Here is a 20999-nt window from a genome sequence, read left to right as displayed (position 1 = left end):
AAGTTCAAGGCTACAGATGGTTTAGGAACAAGAGAGTAATGGTGTACAATCTCTTCCATAACATAATGAAAAACTATCTAAATCACCACAACTGTTTTTGTTTCTGTTTCTCAAACTTTATTTTTCTAAAATATAATCAAAAGGTAGTATTGTTTTCATATATTCTTCTGAAATTTTATATGGACCTTGATCTTGTGAGATATTTTTATATATATTTCCACTTGGCACATCTCTCACTTTGTCTACTAAATACCTTCCTTTTTAAATTCATTTATATTGTTAATGCTTCCAGCCATTTTAAATGTAATATATGTGGTCCTCATAGCTATAAACAACTACCTTTAGGTTTAGCTGCTGGGAGAGTTCTGGCATCTGTATTTCTAAAGCCTAAAATGGTGAAAGTTGCTCAAATGTACTGATAAAAGCAATACAATATGGTTTACTAAGTCTGTCTTGCCTTTCCAGCTGTAATAACGCAAGAAAACATTATTAGCTGCTACTGAAAAAAAAGTTTATTTTGTTAACCATCTTATTTATTGTTACTAGGGATGCTGAGGAAAAACGTTTCCTATAAATATGTACAGTGTGAAAAATGTACAGCATGAAAAAGAAGTTCTACTGTACTACCAATCATTTTTAGAATGGAAGCAATTATTAATCTTATGGTATTAAAACAGTACCAGATACTTTAGAAAATGAGAGTAATATGTTTTAACTTATAGCACCATCAATTAAAGATGAACCTCATTAGATTAAACAATTTTCTTCTGGCTTCGGCCCTAAGGTGGGACTAGAGCGCATGGCCTCCAGGCTGATGCCTTAACCACTACACCAAACTGGGTCTCAAACAGCTCTGTACCAAAGTCCAAATAAAGCTATTTGTTCCGTTGCCAAAAATTTTTTGTAAAAGATGGTAATTCATATTGCTGTTATTTGGTAGTTTGCCACCAAATTTCAGTAGTATGGTTTAGGGCAATCATGAACTGCAAAAATGAGATTCAAGTATGCAGTTAGATCTGGAAGAATGAATAGCTAGGTGTTTTAAAAAAAAAAGCAGGGAAGATTTATTTTCAAGTGAAATTGTATGATCCACCAAGGCAGAATCAGTTGTGGCACTTATGAATGTGCAGTTTGTAGAATCTGATATTATCAGCCTCAAAATGTTTGCCAATTAAAATGTTGCACACCAAAATACATATGCTTTGGAATGAAATGTAACAGTGTAGGTTTTGGAAAGTGTAGGTTTTTCAAAACTGTACAGAAATAAACATATTCTATATACTGTACATATATGGAAAAGCATATACCCAAAAGCATATGCTAGAGATGCTTTTGGGTGTATGATTTTCCATATATGTATATAAAATATGTTTATTTCTGTGCAGGTTTGAAGGCATATATTAGGGGAAATGGGATACAAATGGATGTATACACATATATGAGTGTGTGTGTGTATGTGTGTGTCCAAAAATTAATAGAATGGCTTAATTTTTTATCTCTGGTATAAACTGGATCTAGGCAAAGCCACACACCCTTAAGTATAGTCCATCTGAATATAACTATAATTTGTCAAGAATTTCTACTTTTATTGCTTTATATATTCAGAGCACATCTGCAACACAGATGACACTAGGCATTATGACCATGGGTTTTGCATAAAGAAATTGTAGTGTTAACCTTCTATTTCCTGTCCTCTCATACTTCATAGAATACTGGTCCTCTTTTTCTTAAACTTGCTATTGAACAACAAGATTTTGGAATCAAACTGATTGGACTGATCCAGTCACAAAAATCACACACAGCATATGGTCATTTGGAACTTCACTAAGGACTGGGTAAACTTCAGAATGTACTTTGCTTTTTACTGAAATCCTGATGTCCACAAGTCTGTGTCATGTGCAAAATAGTGGGCCAAGAGATGCAGGGGCATCACGGATAATTTGAATTAACGAAAAGGGTATCTTTAAGCACAAGTACATGTATTTTGAGTAGCAGACCTGAGGTCACAACACTAGTTCTTAGTTTCCAACACCACCCTAATTTAGAAGGGCAGGCATTTTTATTACTGCTTTCTTAAAACCCACCTGGCACACTCAGATATGCTGATTGGAGATTCTGAAATTTGAAATCAAAACACTTCTGGGAAAAGATTGAGACAAGCATTTGGCTACGCAAACCCTTTAAATACAAGCTATCCAGACTTACAGAACCTTCTCTCCTTGCTCTTGAGAGAAATAATCAGGTGAAAATGATCAGAGTGGAAAAACAGTAACATTCTCATATAATGAACTACAACTCCCATAAAATTAAAAGATCATCCGGAAGCTACCTTGTTTTGCAATTGAAAAATTACCCTAGTTTACCAATATTTTTCTTGCCTGAAACAGTTAAAGTAGAATACCCAAAAGTACCATAAATTGCCTGGTGCAGAAAAAAAAATGATGCCCATTTTGTCATTTCTTGTACTCTGGCAATATCAGGAGCTTAGTAACATAAGAACATTAATATTATCATGCTCTTTATTTACCAGTAAATTTCTATTCTCTTCCTTCTATTCCATAATACACAACAATCCAGTCTCACATGGAAGGAAAAAAAAGAAATAACATCATAAACTGCAGTCGTATGGCCTCTTCTAGGAAGCTTCCTGGAATTAGTGGAATACTGTATATATGATTTCTTCTCTGAGATCAAAGAGGGAATTCCAACCTGGGAAGGTAAAACGTCCCTCCTGCCCGAGACTGATTGGAGAGTTTGCAAGCAGGAAACAGAAACCACCCAGTAGTCTATCAAGACTGAGGAATCAAAGCCAAGAAGTCATGAATTAGGCAAATGGCACAAGATGCCACAAAATGTAAATCAGAAAACAAGTCAAACAGCAGCTGAAATGTCAAAAACCAATGAAACTGACATAATAGGAAGATGATTTATGAATTGTTTTCTTCACGCAGGCCTTGGCAAGGGAGACTGAGATCCTCACTTCATCACACTTGTCATCTTTTATCTTTATCTTTTATGTTTTATTGATTTTATTGTAATTCCTTTGTCTGACTGTTGTGAGCCACCCAGAGTTATTGAGAGTTGGATGGCATACAAGTTTAATAAATTATTATTATTATTATGGTTGGTCACATAGTCAGCCAGATGCTTAGACTGGATCTGGCATTTTTATCCACCTATCAAGTCCTTCCCAAGGACCTGGGATAGGCAGATGTTGTTTGATGGTGTTAGAGGTATTGTCGCAGGATATAAGCTGTTCCAAGTAAAGGAATTGCAATTGACTGATGGTGATTTGGTCAATGATGATCATGTTCAAGTGGTGCTCCAGATGTTTCGGGATTGCACCTAAGGCACCTATAACTATTGGTACTGTCTTTGCTTTCTTTTGCCATAATTGTTATACTTCTATTTGTAGGTCTTTATATTTTGTGATTTTCTTCAGTTCTTTCTCTTCTATTCTGCTGTCTCCAGGTATTGCAATCTCCGCTATTCAGACATTTTTGTCTTTCTTATCAACAGTTAAGTCTGGGGTGTTGTGTGGCAAGGGCTTGTCTGCTTGAATTCTAAGGTCCCAGAGCACTTTAGCTTCTTCATTTTCTATTACTTTGTCTGTTTTGTGGTCCCACCAGTTCTTGCTTGCGGGCAAATGGTATTTCTTACAGATATTCCAAGGCACCATTGTTGCTACTTTGTCAGGCCATTGCTTGTAATCAGTCTGTGAGATCTTCTTGCAGCAGCTAACTAGGTGGTCCACTGTTTCTTCAGCTTCTTTGCAGATGCAGCATTTGCTGTCTGTTGCTGTCTTCTCAATTCTGGCTTTGTATGCATTTGTTCTTAAGGCTTGGTCTTGCACAGCCAGAATTAGCCCCCTCTGTCTCTTTCTTAAACTTTCCTGCTCTTAGCCATTGCCAGGCCTTGTTGTTATCTGCTTTGCCTGATAGTTTTTTTGTGTACTGGCCATGTAATACTTTGCCTTGCCATGTCTCTTTTCTATTCTTCATTTGGTCTTTCTTGTAGGCCAGTTTGGTCTCTTCAGTATTCAGTAAGCCTTGATAGTGTACTAGCTTCAGTACATCTTCTTCACTGTCCTTCAGATAGTCTTCCAATGCCCTTTTTTCTTCTTCAACTGTTTGGTATACTTGCAACTTTCCACACCCACCTATGCTCCTTGGTAATAGAGTCTATCAACATCTCTACGTGGATGAAGGGCATGATTCATTGTCATTATTTTTCTGGTTTTCCTATCCAGGGCTTTTAATTCAGCTTGAGTCCAGTCCACTATTCCGGCTGGACTATCTAATGACTGGAATTGCCCAGATGTTAATCACCTTGATGATATTTCCACCACTGAGTTTAGACTTCAACATCTTCTTCATTCTTCTGATGTATTCACTACTAACCTTCTTCTTGACTTCAGTATGCTTGATATTGTCAGCCTGAAGGATGCCCAGCTATTTGTGAGCCACCCAGAGTTACTGAGAGTCAGGCAGCATGCAAGTTTAAATAATAATAATAATAATTATCATCATCATCATCATCATCATCATCATCATCATCATCATCATCAGTGAATCTGCTTTGACTGGAAGCATGTCCACTTGAGCATTTCTGTAGCCTTTCCTCTATGACAGGTTGATTCTGGGTAAGCTTAGAGTTTGTCAGTAATAGGTTTATGCTTTGCTCTCAGTCTTTTACACCTCTCTACCTTGCAGAGCCTCCTATACCTGTGAGGTAATGAGGGAAATCCAGAACGTTTGTCTGGGGAGAACTCATGCTGTGACAGCTAGAGACTTCCTCCAATTATACAAGTTCCTAAGCAGCTTACTTCTCTGGAGATGAGTAATAAGATTCATTTAAGATAATCTGACATAAGGTCCCTTCCCCCTGGTCTCTTTAGAAACACCTGTGGCCTTTCATTCCCAGATATCAAGAATTTCAACATTACATATGAGTAAAAGGGAGGTCTGGGATATGATCTGAAAGTAGGTCAGAGGAACAGTGAATCCAGAGAATTCCAAAAATTCTTCTATTCCTTTCAGCTCCACTAGGCAGACCAGACTAAGAAACCAATGCCATGTAGGTCAGGACTAATTTTATTGTTAACAGCTACAGTAACAGAATCTTGCAATTCTGAATGTCCTTCCCCCTCCCTCACTTTATCTTCATGTGAACTAAGAAGGGGCTTATCTGAGATGTTTTCTCAAGTTATTTTCTTGGCCAGGCTCAAACCTCTTTTCTGACCATTGCCTTGGGAGCAACTCTTCCTCCTGTCCTTCAAGGCAATTCCTTATTCCCTCTACCATTTCTGACCCAGGAGAAAATTTAGACCAATTTTTCAATGCGTGGATGGCATTTTTATAATATAACTATTATGGCAGAACATTTCTTCTCCATGGCTATTGTCCACCAGAATGTTATTAACAAGGCATTAGGAAACTGGAAGCTTTGCTATAGGAATGCTCAAAACTTCCAAGCAGGATTGTTCTTCCCATCTCTCCTAAGGATTACATGAATTCAACACATCTGGAAGGCAACAGGTAGGGAAAGTATGGTTGGGGCTTTTCTATGTGTGCATGTCATTTAGGGTGAAGGGGAGATGGAGAATGAGAAGACTGCTTCTCTTTCATAGCACTCCTCATTGTAATCATGCAATGCAACTTTAATTTAGAGCCCTTGAAAAAATGCTAGGTTAAGTTAACAATATCTAGCCCCCTCTCTCTTAATAATGGTTTGGTTACATTGTTTATTTTTCCATTTGCAGAAAACGTCTGCTGATATAGCTTGCTCATAAGAAAGCATTTAAATACAACTGAGGATACAAACTCACCTAATCATAAGCTGATTTTTTTAACCCTTAATAAATTAACTCAATATTCCTTACATGTCAGGTGCCAGCACTGAGAAATTGGGTGAATGTGAGCAAAAAATAAACTTGCTGTAAAACCCATTCCTTGTGTTTATATTTTCTTATAAAAAGCTAATTCAGTAAACTAGTTCAAGGATTTAGACAGAACTTTAATCAAATTGACAAACTTTGTTCCTAGGAGATGGATCCACAAGCATTTCATTAAATTCAAACTTGCTGGAGTGAAGGGAAAAAAGGAAATTCCCAACCTTAGCTAAGATTGACAAGCATCATCTGTGGAAGGTTTGATGGATCAAATGTTGTGCAGCTGAGCTGATATGGACCATTAATCCAGATTTATAAAGAATATTTTACTGGATGCTGAGATGCATAAAATATGCTATTACAACCCATAGAAGAAAATTATGTTGGATGCAAGGACAGCTAAACTAGTGGAAAGAAAAAATCAAGACAAAAACCATTTTCAAATTCTTCTGAGCCATCCTAAATTCTGCAAGCAGCCCTGGAATTGGGACCAAGGTATGAACTGCGAGTAGACAATTTAGAAACTTTGCTGGATATAAATGGCCCTTGGTCAGGCTATGTCTTTGCCTGTGCCTTCATACCTTGTGTCACATCATTATTTTATTTAACCACCCTTTATTAAATAAGTGAAACTAGCTGGGTTTAGACCTCATATAACATGTAATCATACTTTACTAACCACAAAGGGTGGGTTCACACAATAGGCACAACCAAAACGTTGACTGATTTTTATTTAGGGAAAGGCATAGACTCAGAAAGGAAAATGAAGCAGGCTTTGCAAAATTGACTAGTGAATGGGCCTTCTCTGGGAAATTAATGGAACTTGTAAACTGATTTGTATCTAGCTGCCTGGAGGCTGAGAGTGGTGAATCTTCTCTGTCTAAATTGGGATTTCCGGAGTATATCATCAAGATGGGAATAGACACCCATCTGATTTCTAAGCTTTATTTCTGTGCAGATTTGCATGACTGAGAGAATTAGCATATTTCTAAAAATATATGGGGCATAAGCAGAACCCTCTACTGTGATGCTCTAGATTGTGAAAAGCACTAACCTTTCTACCATCTACTTATTCTGCATTCTGTGCTTTGTGCTCATTTTAAACAGAACAGATATTGATTACACTGTATTTTTTGCAGTATATCTACTGCCTAGCAAGTCTATCATCACAGTGCTACATACACACAAAAGAGCTCCCCTGCGTATCTTGGCCTGCTTTGGGTCAGCAAAAACAGGTTATCAAGTGCTTGACAAGCATCACACACTCCTTGCAGAAGGTTTGGTGGGTCAAATGTTGCAGAGCTGAGCTGATGTGGGCCAACAGTCCAGATTTATGAGGAATGACTTACTGGATATTGGTTGGATGCTGAGATGCATAAATATGCAATTACTTTGCAGAACTTTAAAAGAGGATTTAAAAGTTGAATGTGAGACACACTGTTTCTTGAATAATTTGATGCCAACAATGATATGCTCAGAAAGGACACAAGATGTTGATCTAAATCACTGGTGACTGCTTTAATGTCATGTCTCCAGTATCAGTGACACGAATCTAATTAATATCTGAAAGCCCCTGAATAGTCAGCTAAAGAAGCCAAATAGAAAGGAAACTAAATACCAAATAGATTCAATATATTAGTCCCTAGTGTGTGGAGTTTATTTATAGAATAATAGGGAAGTTAGCCAAGCAAGGATTCGGTGTTATAAAATGTGACAACAAAAACAAAGAGGTTTTTGCTCCCAATTTTTTTTTTTTTACACCCACAATATCAGTTCCCCAATAGGACAACTGGATTTGCCACACTGACAGGTTTTCCGCCATTCTCTTTTCATGTTGGATTCCCTATAACATCTTTCAAAGAATGTAACACCATTCTTCCTCTTTTACCCTGCAGCTGATCTTCCAGATGTGTGTCTTTCTAATAGTCGTTCTATTGTTCTCTTTAAAGCAGCCATGAGGCCTAATCTGTGAAGGGACGAGAGTCATTGGTACATAAAGAAAGAAAGCTGAGCACAAGTAACCCATCTCTGTTACGAAGAATATCATCTCAAACTGAAGGAACTGAAAGCAAGGGAAACCCAACAAACTAGGTCCACCAAAACCATGAACTCCGAGGTGATTCTGCCTGAGTTCCCACCCCCAAAGTGTCATCAGTTAGTTGACAAAATAAATCAGGATATTATATATCAAATATATAGCTTTGGATCACTTCCTCATTAATTAAATGAGCAAGTATAAAGTTTTTGACTCATTTGTTTAATTGGATTCTCTTTATCTAGTTTTAGGACTCATGTGGAGAATAGGTCACATTTTAGGTCATATTTTTGCAGAAATATTGAAAAAAGGTTCAAAAACTTTTAAGCACCGCTCTATACGTGTGGAAGAATCATTGCCAGTCCATACAGTGTATTAACATTTCCTATATTTCTTGCTTTATGGATGCTGAAATACTTGGCTTTCAGACTAAATAGAATAGAGCCAATATATCTGGCTCCTTAATCCTCTCTATTATAACTTGAATAGAGTTGAAATGGCCTTCTTTCAGGATTTACCATTTTTTTGTTTTCCCCCATATATATCTAGTCAGATCTGGGGCATAGCTATTGCATTCCTCAGTGCAATGAAAACTGTGAGCAAACCCTAATAATTTTAAAAAAACAGAAAAATCCATCCTCTCCTTCATTGATTCCAGGCAAGGCATAGGAACAGTAAGTAAATCTTTTTAATTAGCCCAGCTTATTTGGTCAAACGTCAGCAAGCTTTTAACCCAGCTATTTTTAGATCAACCATGTACTATTTGTAATAAAAATAATGCAGCACTTGAAGAAAACCAACACTAATGCATTTTCAATATTGCAAGGCAATACCCTCTGCCAGTATGTAAAGCTTCCATTTTAAGAGAGATTGAAAAAAAATCCATAAGATTTGGTCCTTCTGATCAGATCTACATATTCTGAGTAACATGAAATCCAATACTAACATACAAATCCAATAAAACTAACATCAGTACAAGTAACAAGTGAAGTGAAACCCATTTTTCCAATTTTACTTCCTTACCTCCCACCCAATTTTGGCTTTATTGGTTCTATTATCAATCATAACAGTAATTAAAATCAGGTTCGTGCTATTCACTCTTAAGAAGGTTACACGATGAAACAGCTGTCAATAAAATCCTAAAAAGGATTGATGCTCACATCATGTTAGCAGCGTGATTGGATGAGATACTGTTGCTGCCTATATTCTTAGAAATATTAACTCCTCTATTTACTAGCTGAGGGTGAAGAGAAGGGAGGCAGTATTATTTTTAAAAAATTAAAATCACATATATATTAACAACAGAAGGTGCAGTGATCATCCTAGAACTTGGAAAGGATACAATAATTTACGGTGACATATTCTTTTAGGGGTATTGTACTATATAAAGCATACTGTGGAAACAACAGTAACAGTTTCCCTTATAGATGAAAATGGAGAGAGATGATTTCTGGAATATTTATATAAGTAATCTAATTGAGTGTTCAGATGTTAATGGGGCAAACAGCTATCTCTAGAGAGCTCACATGTAAAGTGGCTTGGTATCTAACCCTATTGTTTACCTCAGCATTCCACAATCATAAAACAATCATATTCAGTAGTAAGAGTAGTGATTTACACAGCACCACCAATGTGTGTGCCATTTGACACAAAGAACAACAACAAAAAAAGGAAATGAAAACAAGGGAAGGACATATGATAGGTACATTTCAATCTATTTACAGTGGGAAATACATGGGACCTAAGGAATTGTAACAAAGATTTAACCCAAAAAGGAATGGGCTGAAGAAGAATCTGAAAAAAAAAATTTAATGGCATGGTTTAAGTCATTTGGTAAAAATGACACCATCATAGACAAACAACTCTATGGCACATCAGAGACAGAAATACAGGGTCTTCTGAAGGAACAGAAAATCCTCATATGGACTGAGAGTGGCTTGATAGTCCTGGGCAAGAATATATTGGAAGTAACAATGGAAAGTTGTGCAATGCTTTTGAAAACTGCAAGTGTCATTATTATTTGCTTCCTTTTATTTGTTCTGAACTTTTTTGCAGAACTGATTCACAGTTTTGAAAGCTCTCAGCAATAATACCTTCATTAGGCTCTCTTTCTTCCTCTTCTTCAATACCCAATCACACATGCAGACTTTTTTACAGCCGCATATGACGTTATTCTTAAAGAAACAAAACTATCTGAGCTATTGTTATCCTTCCTTCCTTCCTTCCTTCCTTCCTTCCTTCCTTCCTTCCTTCCTTCCTTCCTTCCTTCCTTCCTTCCTTCCTGCCTGCCTGCCTGCCTGCCTGCCTGCCTGCCTGCCTGCTAAACTAAAGTGTAGCTGTAAAAGATCTCTTGAACTTCTTTGTTCAGCTGTGGATTTCAATTCTTTTGAAATAAACAGAAACCTGACAGCTATTCTATTGTGCAAACCTCTTTTTAAATGCACAGTAATTTTAATACTTTCCCTTTTTTTTAAGGAAAAAGCAAATAAGAAGTTTAGAAAATTAAGAGTGGCATGAAAAAAGCCAGTCTGGGAAATTATATACTCTCAAAATACTAGTGCATGGATAAGTGCATGAATGGCAGTGGCAATGATAGTATTAAGATTATCTGTCTTTTGACATCATCATCATTTGGTGTTCCAGAAATGATCAGTGTGACAACTGGATTGATCTCATTCAGTAAGGTCAGAACCACACTTAGCTCTTCATTCATCATCAGAAGTGGGTAGCAACCAGGGAAGGCAAACCCCAAAGCATGGTCCATTCCCTTTTCACTGCTCCACTTCCAAATAACATTTTTCCACCTTATGTTGCCTCAAGTGCTCCTCTCCATTTCGGTCACAGCACTTCAGTTCATCCTTTTCAGAGGAAGGACCATCTCCTCAACTGAACCAACAGGTCTCCAATAGGTTCCATGAATAAAGGATTTACCCTTACAGCAGAGGGAAGTGCTATCTGGGAGCTGAAAGAGAGATCCTTTTATCTCAGGTGAATGGAGAAATGGTACAACAGTAAAACTCTGGACTTATTTAAAAAAAAAAAAAAAGGAGAAAAAGGTACCTACTCCAGAAAAAATATTGTAAAATAATCTGGGGGCAAGTTTTCAATCAGCAACCTTCTCTGCGTTAAACAAAGTCCTTTCTATATTATCTGTAGTATTTAAACTTTAAAAAAACTTGCAATTAACATTTTTAAAGTTCACTGTATTATATTAAAACTAACTATCAATTTGATAATATAAATATATTAATATTTTATAATAAACTACAGTTTGGAATAAAGACTTAATGTACACTTATAAAAATAAAGTGAAGAAAATTAAACACTTAAAGATTGCGTTAAACTACTTAAAACGAAAACAACCCTCTCAAAGGTGAAAAAAAAAAAATCCTAAACTTAAAAAATGAGGATAACAGAGCAAAATACCTAAATATCTAACAATATCTTTTTCTAAGTATGTAGATGTATATATAAAATCCCATTTTGAAATAGATAGATATTGAAGAAGGGGGAGGGAAGTTGCCTCTTGTATCTATCTGCATTTAAATGCTTTAACCTTGTGAATATAAATTTAACTTAATGTTCTAAGCATATGTGTGGGTGTATTTTATGTATGTCCAGGAAGATCCACCTACAGCATTGAATAGAAAAGTGAGAGAACACAGCAGCAGGGGAATTATCCAAAGGAAGAATGTGGTAGCCAGACTGAAAATCTTGCAAACTGCTGCCAAGGCTTCTCAGTCCAGAGAGAATTTTCTTAAACTGGCTTACAAGCTTAGAGTCAAGATGGCATGAACACAGGACAGAAGCAGCTTACATTGTTAAATGTAGGTATGCGTTAAGTCTCCAAATATAGTGTTGTCCAAGTCAAGGTTCTCCAGATATCTTGGGATGAATGTTACTCCTGTACAGACTATTTTTAACCAAAATCATGATATCTAGGAATTGTGGGAGTTGTATCAGCTAGATAGCAATAATGAGATTGGGCAGAAGATGATCCAAATAATTTATTGTACATGGTGTTCGTGTTGGTCAAACATTCTTCTGTACTGTGTTGTGAAGACTGGAAGTCTTATCAAGAACTCAAAGTTATTCCATAACTTATTTCCCATACTTTGCTGAATAAACTGGTAATAATCTGTCTGATAACAGTGACTATAGTTCCTATTTTTCAATATTTATATTCTACAGTTCCTATCCTTCAATTATATACTACAGTTCCTATTCTTCAATATTTATATAATCATAATACTATTTCTTGTGACCAGTTAAAATTTAGAGATGATTCTGGATGTGGTCTTTGCAAATAAATTTAATAAATAATTCTATATTGTTTGTTATTTCGTCACTAAAGGAAATATTGAACAGTTGAAGGTGCTATATTAAAGCTAAGATAATAACAATTTGGTAGAAATTTCATTTGATGTCACAAATATTCACATTTCCATCTAAATTAATCTCACTGAGTAAATATGCTTCTTAGTAAGTATTTATATGTATACAAAGAAGAACAAGTCAGGTGCAAGGAACAAATAGGCTCGGCAAACAGATGAATCAGAGCAATAGAAAGTCCTCTCCAATGCCCCAAAAGCAAGCAATTTGTTTTTGTAAACTACCTAGAGATTATTATGTTCTTTTCTTTACAGATGCATGTTTGGAGCTCTTAAAATGGAATGCTGACAAAATCCAAATACACAAGCAAAGTAGACAACATGAGCAAGAGGTCAAATCAGAAAAACGTTCAGCAAATGCTATTCAAGAGAGTTGAGTATTTGCATGTAACCAGTTAAAAAGCCAATAATGCAGGGCAATGACACATGGGATTAGGGTCGAATTCCATTCAAGTGCTTCAAATGAAATATTTCATTTATTCAAAAGGAAGGTGACCTAAAATTTAAGACAAACCCTCCAAAACTAAAATCATAGATTGGAGTGGTGGGATTAAAGCCCTGTGCAAGATCTATCTTCCCTACTTGGTCAACCTAGAGTTGCCAGTTCTCACTGAAGCCAAGTCTGGAAATGTTTTATTCTGATAAACTTGAAGATACGGCACCCTTTTTTATATATGTGTTCATATGGTTATATTTGTAAATGCAAGCTAGCCAGAAGTGATGGCCAAAGCAAAATTAATATAATTACTAAGGTAATATAATCTACTGATTAAAATGAACTGCCTGAAATTCTTCTCCTTTAATTGAAATCTTTAGTTCTGTCTAGTGTCCAATTTTTTAAATGTTATTTTATTATGCTTTTTAAAAAAAATTCCAAACAAAAGCATTTTCCAACAGGAAGGATTCTTTATAATTAATTCCAAAATCTTATTTCAAATTTATCTGGACCATTAGTCCATTTATAGCTTTCTAAAATCAACCTTTTGCTATTTATTTCCAAAAAAAAATTTTTTTTTTTTAAGTTCTTAAACTTGTACTTAAAACTTTCTTTCAATAAGGATTGAAGGCAAATTCACCTGGTGCTTTCAAACTTGTCAATTCAAAGGTTTCTAATAGCTGAAAAGTAGTTAGTAAGCAATTTCCAAATGTGATTAGAAAAGGAAGTATGCAAATTTAGTGTCCTTTCAAAAGCGCCAACCATAGTTTGAGCAAGATGGCTATTCTCTCATCTCCCAGTGCTGAAAACCAGCCAGAGGCCACTGCCTTGCAGTCTTCTCACAAGAAGCAACTGTCTGTAGCTCTTGTGGGAGATCTCTGGTGCCCTCCTTTGTACGGAGAGGTTCGAAGAGCTGGTCTGCTCACCAGCTCTTCATTCTTTGCTGCAGTTGTCAGCTCCGCTTTTTGCAGAGCCATCTTCAGTCTGCCATTATCCCTCCAGAACTCCTCCCTTCCCTTTTTCCAGCAGAAAAAACAAAGAGGATGAATGTTTACACCTGACTACAGAGCGTGGAAAATGAGTAGTTGAACTGGGAAGGGAAGGGAAAGGTGAAATAAACTGGATAAAAATGAGACAGGTAGAAAAGGTAATTGGACAAGTGATTTGACTTCTGCCTTTAGATGCAGGAGAACCCATTTCCATGGCTGCTCCCATTTTGGAGAGTGAAAACTCTAAAAAAAAGTATGGAGTCCGAGGTAGGTGAGAGTTGTCATCAGGGTACAGGTTGGTTGGTTGAGCCAAATCCTTACTCTCAGGGAGGCTGAAACCATCTCTTTCTTTCCTAGGGATTCACAGAGAGATGATGCTTTCCATCCATGGATCCCATACCTATTTTTCTAGCACCCTCATTCCTAGTGTGGCAAAAGCAGCTCCTCGTTTTCATTCAGACTACTAGTAATGGGGAACAAAAAAAGCAAAGGATGCTCCAAAACAGAAGTCCCTTGATAAAGGCAGGCAAATAGATTGTGGCAGAATTTCCAGAAATGTAGTATCTGAGGAGCAACTTTATAAAATAAGAGGATACTTATAGCAGCTTAGTCTTTTTAAACACCAAAGGGGTTTCCTCTTGCATGTTCCTAACTGTTCCCTAAACAAATCTTCCCCTCTGTGAAACACTCTGCCCTGTGGAATAGAAATGGTGGAATCTGTATTGCATATTTGTTTATACTTCTCTTTTTACAGAGATGTCCATAAGGATAGAAACTATATTAGCTTCTGATGCTCTGCCCAACAAGGCAATATTAGACACAAGAGAAGGTAAGATAGGATGGAGAGAAAAAGAATGTTCTAAGAATAGGTAGAGTAATATTTTAGGATTTCGATATCTTAGTATTTTAGTGGTATACAATTTTAGTATTTTATAGTCTGATATTTTAGCATTTTATAATTTTACTATATTATTAATTTAGCAATTTTACTTGTATTTGAGCATTGTCAAGCACTGACAAGTATGTCAGTATTTTAACATTTTGGTATTGCTTTCATTTTGTTTTCTGGTTTACTTTATGTTAATTTCTGTATAATTTGCTTATTAATTTTTTTTTTCCTGTCTCATGTCTTCCAACTTATAAAATTTTGGGCAAGGACCACGATAAAGGATTTGAGATTCTCCCTTTTAGTGGCGTCTTGTATCTCTATTCTGAGAACATAAGATGGCCCCAATCCAACTTCAAAAGTATTTATTGGTACATGGGACACTCAGTATTTTCATCTCTCTAAATCAGCCTTCTCTTCTAGATGTGAATGGACTACAGTTTCCAGAATTCTCAGCCAGCACTGACCATATTTTTTAGAATTCCAGAGGTAGCCAACACAGGTTGGGGAAAGCTATTCTCAGTGATAGTCACCTTGAATGAGTAAAAGCATTTCTCCCTGTTAAAAACATAGTTCTTGCATCAGTTATGACTATCACAATCAGCAGGTCAGGAATTACAGTTTGTTCTCTTAGTTCAGATTTATGAAATTGTACTTCGTCAATTTATGTATGACTTTATTAGTACAAGACTATTTTTCCTGGACTTCGTGAGTACTATATTTAAATTAAAAAATCAATAAGGAAAATGGAAGATACAGCAGAAAACAAACATGTCCCCATAGCAACTATAACAAGAGATATACGTAGATACTGTGGAAGTTGCAGGTTGAGTATCTCTCCACAGGCTATTATCTATAGTGGCTTCCTAAGCATAAGCTTCATTCCCATTTCTCTTGTTACAGAAAGATATTAAATACATTGTTTATTGGTTACTGAATCAAAGGGATAAAACTAGCATCTGAAGGAACACACTTTGTTTACTGTTGGATTTAACTCTCTTACCTGACAAATGAATTTATTACATCATTCTACTCCCTTCAAGCTTTGGAAGCTAGTGGCAAAGGCCAAATCTTGTATAAGTAAATTCAATGAGTATATCATGCATTGAATAAAAGGTACACGTGTCAGACTATTTGGGGTTATTTAAACTGGCCTCATGGTCTAAGGCAGAGAAAGTTCTTTTATATCACCAATTATGTGACATCTCATGTGAAGATGTCAGAACTGAATGGAGACCATCTGCCTGGAAACCATATATTCATCATGCTGGTTTACGCCTGCAGTGGCCTTGTCTAAATCAGGATCCCCCCTTGGTGTACAATATCTCTTACGTCTCCTGCATCAGAGTAGCTTATCCCTTCTATTGCATGGTGTTAAGAATCCAGCTGAGATGGCTCTCTGCACCATTAGTGCCATGAGAAACCAAGGTCTGACTATAGAAGGCCCATGTCTTTCTTCTGCACCCAAACCAAATTTCCTTTTATTTCTATACTACACTTCTTCCCAACTAAGTACAGAACAGAAGAAAAATTGAGTGAAAATGGTCTATAACAAAAACAATAGCCAATGAAACAGGTCTATAAAAAAGAAAAGCATCGCATTAACTCTACAGTAGTAAAACGATTGTAAAAACTAAACGTTTTCACATGTTATCTTAACATACAAGTTAAGACTGGACTAAAGTCATCACAGACATGTCACACTATGTCATGCTTTGGGGTAATGCAACATGTGAGCCAGTATGGTATGGTGGGCAAAAGATTTTATGACTAAAAATATACAGGTTTAAATCTTTACCCATCATGGGACTTGGGGTAGTCGCTATCTCTTCGCCTAGTCTATTTCACAGCATTTTTGTTAAGATAAAATAGAGAGGGATTATGTATGCCCTAGAAATGAATTTATATTGATATTGTTAAACTCCAACTTCCAGAATCATTCATTGTTAGCAAAACCTGTAAGGTCACAAGTTCCCATGCCTGATGGATGCCATACTGAATGCCAGGAGAAAAAGCAAGACATAAATGCCATTATTCATTCATTCATTCATTCATTCATTCAATCAATCAATCAATCAATCAATCAATCAATCAATCAATATCTTTTCCATCTTATTGAATATGAAGACACAACAGTCATGAGTGGTCTTTTCTGGTGCTGCTTTCTGAAGCTTCCAGAAAAACTAAGCCTCAGGAAATCCTTCAAAAGTTGCCGTATACACCTGAGACCAATGCAATTAAGCAACAGTACAAGATCACAATAAAAACAATCCAGTATCCTACAACCAAAGCCTGCTAAAGCTAAAAGAGGCAGAAGCAAAGTGGTTTGGGATATTCTTGTTTATGTGTGTTTCTCGCTTGATGGCATCAAATTATTTTTTATGCACTCATCACTCCAACTAATGAAATAAATAATAAACAAACACTGTTATTAATATCATAACTGCAGCTTCATGCCTATTTTATCACCTGAACAATCACCCGTAATTACAGAACTGGGCCCTGTATAAACCTTCGATTTAACAATTATTAATAATTTTGGTATAATTTTATCTGTATAAAGGGTTTTTTTTGGTGTCCTATGAATGTTTTGTTTAAATAAAAAGCCAAGAAAGAGAAGAAGGTGTTTGAAAATAGAAGCACAAAAAGAGTTTGCTCACAGAGCTGCTATAAAAACATGTATTAGTTCTGAAACCTGCTGAGAGACCATCCCTTTGCAGCAATTGTCTGTTGCAGTTTCCCAACTAAGCTTTTTTCCCAGTCGCTATAATTGTAGGAAGATATTAAATAAAACATATGTGGATTGCTGAGTCAAAGAACAAATGTATCAGAAGGAAAAGAATATATTTAGTTTCCTCTTGGGTTTCTTACCTCTGTTGCATAGTAAGAGGGCTGAAATTTTTCCCCAAGGTAATACATTGGCCTGGCTCTTGCGCAACGCTTGAATAGGGCTGACATGACTTTCCCTGACCAATTACCATCTCCTTCAAGAGCTTCAGTTTGCTGACATTGCAAGAAATTGGCTCTGCTTCTCCATCTCCGAGCACATCCATGTGTTGGGAGTCCAGGGCTTGGGACAATGCCATATCTATTTTTCTGGCGATTGCACCATCATCTTTGTGGTCCAGGTACCAGATGAATCGTGTGCTCTGTCCTAAAAAAGGATGCAGACAAAATTAAACACTTCCATTTTCATCCCTTCTGGGCTAATTCAATGTGTTTTTTATTTTTAATAGAAAAAATGACCTACGTCCATATTCCATAAAAGTATCAGTACAACTGCTGGTTTGATCATTCCAAGGTTTCTTGGGATCCAAAGTATTATTTTAATAATACTCCATTGGTATGTTCAGTTAAAGTAATAAAAATGCATGATAGGTACAGTACATATTCAAAACTAATGTTTATAGGAATCATTGGAGCTTCCATTTTATACATTATATTTCTTTTACATAGACTGGTAAGCCATACGCTTAATATTATACGTTATACCTGTAAGCCACACTTTGCACAACTTTTCTGACTCAATGATCCCTTGCTAATTGACCAAAGTTTGTATGCATGTATGAATGTAAATTCTGGGAAGTTTTGTCTTGGTTTTTCTTTTGTTTTAAGTGAAAAAAAAATTGAACTTTGTAATGGGAAAATTGAAGACTCTGACTGACACTGACTGACACTGATACTGACTTCTTTCCCTTTTTCTCCAACCCACATAGTCAGGAAAGTAAAAAAGAGAAATGGCTATAGAGATGGATTGCTAGAGAAGGCCCATTTCAGGCATGGATATCTAAAAAGATAGTTACCCCATTTGTCACGAGGAGTCTGGTAGCACCTTTTCTAATACGTTTTATTAAAAGACATAATATTTTGTGAGCTCCAGCTCCTTACACCACTGCAATGGTACAGCTCACTTCATCAAATCTGTTAACTGAAAAAGGTGCTACCAGACTCCTCCTGATTTTTGGTGACCATAGACTAATAAGTCTCTCCTATAATTACCCCATTGGATAAATACATCATCACCCACTTTTAACATGAGGTTGTAAGGGAAGCTGAAAGTAATGCTGCTTGTACAACCAGGTAATCCTGTCTTACAAAGTTCCTAGCAGCCCTCTTCTCCCAGATTCAGCTCATATTTGTGGTTCTGATTCCCAAGTGAGCTCATTCACCCAGAGTACCCAGTCCTTAATCTCATGCTCCTCTCTCATTCAGTCCTCCATTTCATTACTTGGCAGCGGTCATCCATTTAGGACTCAGAAGCTGTAGATCAGAAACCAGAGCTGCAGAGAAGTCACAGGGAGTAGTCCTGCTTCTGCCTCCACTCTCTAATATAAGCCGCAGGTCCTCATTGTCCTATCCCCTTCATCCAAGGAAGAATCCAGGCAGAAGGATTACTATATCTCGAAGCAATGGAAAGAAGTGGGAAGGAAGAGGAGGGGAAGAGATCTAATCAAAACAACTAACTTTGGGCGAGAAGAAACTACAAAGGACAGAGTGAGTTTGGAAAGCATAGGCCAAGGCAATTATATGCCTGACATAAGTATGGAGTATTAAACAAAAAAGATCAGTGTCCCCATTCTCTGCAGCTAGAAGCACCTGAAAAAATCTCTACCTGTGCGACATATATTTCCTTTTCTTACATATATACATAATAACAGAAAAATATTGCTTTGGAAGATTTTGTGTTGCCTGATCTGTGTTTCGGCCTGAAATAGCATACTTCCTAGGTGTGCATGAGTTAGCAGCTGAACTGATCCCCATTGCTAAATAGTATTTGATTAACTTGTCCACTTTACAAAGCAGCATTATATACACCTTTAAGCAATGATCCACAACAAAGACCTCCAGTACAGTTCTGTTAAAGGCATGAAATGCTAAAAATATGAAATTTGTGATCTCTTTTACCTACATTACAGTGTCATCATCTGTAGCAATGTGAATTTTCACAAACAAATAAGCCTACACTGACCTCTTGTGGCAAGGATACCTCATTCTTAAGCTTTTCTTTTTTTTTTTGGTAAAAGAATTGGATAAATTGAATCTATGCAAAATGGATCCAATTACAATATGAATGGCACAAACGTCAACCAATTCCCACTATGTTTAACAGTGTTTACTTCTTAGAAAGTAATAAACCAACAGCTGTCCATGTTTAAGAACATTATTTATTTATCCAGCACCATCAGTGGCTGTAATACTCTCCTGGGAAACATCAGCAAATGTTAGGTTCCTACACTGAAAATTTCACTGTTTAAAAATCAATAGGAAATGCTGTGCATGTGCCTATATTGGCAGAAGATCGTTTGGATTAAGTAGTGGGGAGGCATCCCCCCCTCCCCGGTCAAGTCGTGAACAACTGTTGAATAAACTCATGAAAAAGAACAGACTCCCATATGCTGCTATCAGCTTTTCAGGGTGTGGGGAATTGAACTGCTAGGAATATGGGGTTGAGGAATCTCTTCTCGCTTGCTAAGTAGGGGACTTTGGACAGGAAGGAAGGAAGGAAGGAAGGAAGGAAGGAAGGAAGGAAGGAAGGAAGGAAGGAAGGAAGGGGGTGTTGTTAGTCAAATATACACAATTGTATATTCATAGGGCCATAGTCTTGCCTTAGAGAAAATCCATGCATTTTTTGTTTGCTCATTATTTTTGCTCTACCTGCATAAAGAGAAGTTATGGAAAAAACTTCCAAAACAGATTCTACAATCACCATGAAAGAGTACAAATAGTTTGAGGAAAAATATTAAAGAGGGAGAAATATTCCAAGAAAATGGTTAGGGAATTTATCATGTGCTGCATGAGTAATTCCATGTGGCACATTGTCCTGTATTAGCCATTCCTATAGAGAAGATTTGTCTGTATTATAGAAAGGTCACTGCTGCAGGTAGATTTAATCAACTGGAAGGACAGATTTTGCATTGCAGTTGTTCAGTGTACTTGTAAAATGTATAAAAAACTATATAGCAGAGCTGAAAAAAATCTCAACGTGGGACAGACTTCCACAATACAGGTTCTCCAAATGGGCTGAACTACGATGCTCAACATCCCATATATCATGTATTTGTGGATGAAAAATTATGAGCTCAGCCCATTTTTGGAATGTGACCGTCGACCCGATAGAAGTGATGTATCCATGCAATAGACCAACACTTCTGGAAAGTACCAAAAATTGGAGAAGGCCAGCCTAGAGAGAGAGAGAGAGAGAGAGAGAGAGAGACTCTAATTTCAAATCACGTCAAATAATTTTCCTTATTGGTTTCATCATTATTTGGGACTCTCATCTGATTGTTTAAAATACAATGAAGTGAAAGATGTAAAGTTTTAAAACACTTGTGGCTTACTTAAGGTTTTTTTATTATATTTATTGTTCACAGT

General features: G+C 36.6%; 1 protein-coding gene across 1 annotated transcript in view; it reads right to left on the bottom strand.

Annotated features, from left to right (window-relative positions):
* OCA2 (OCA2 melanosomal transmembrane protein) overlaps nucleotides 1-17890 on the bottom strand; it is a 155863-nt gene extending 137973 nt beyond the window's left edge. The window contains exons 1-2 of the mRNA XM_088144465.1: nucleotides 17878-17890; nucleotides 17499-17781 (exon numbers count right to left, since the gene is read on the bottom strand). Coding sequence (XP_088000591.1) covers nucleotides 17499-17781; nucleotides 17878-17890 — 296 coding nt within the window. The remainder of the gene's footprint in view (nucleotides 1-17498; nucleotides 17782-17877) is intronic.
* Nucleotides 17891-20999: the final 3109 nt, after the last annotated feature.

The sequence above is a fragment of the Python bivittatus genome, unplaced genomic scaffold, assembly GCF_059951505.1.
Source record: "Python bivittatus isolate LINGU-HERP-01145 unplaced genomic scaffold, Pbiv_v1 ctg000350_np1212, whole genome shotgun sequence".
Taxonomy (NCBI): domain Eukaryota; kingdom Metazoa; phylum Chordata; class Lepidosauria; order Squamata; family Pythonidae; genus Python; species Python bivittatus.
The sequence above is the reverse complement of the archived record's forward strand: the minus strand, read 5'-3'. Positions and strand labels throughout refer to the sequence as shown.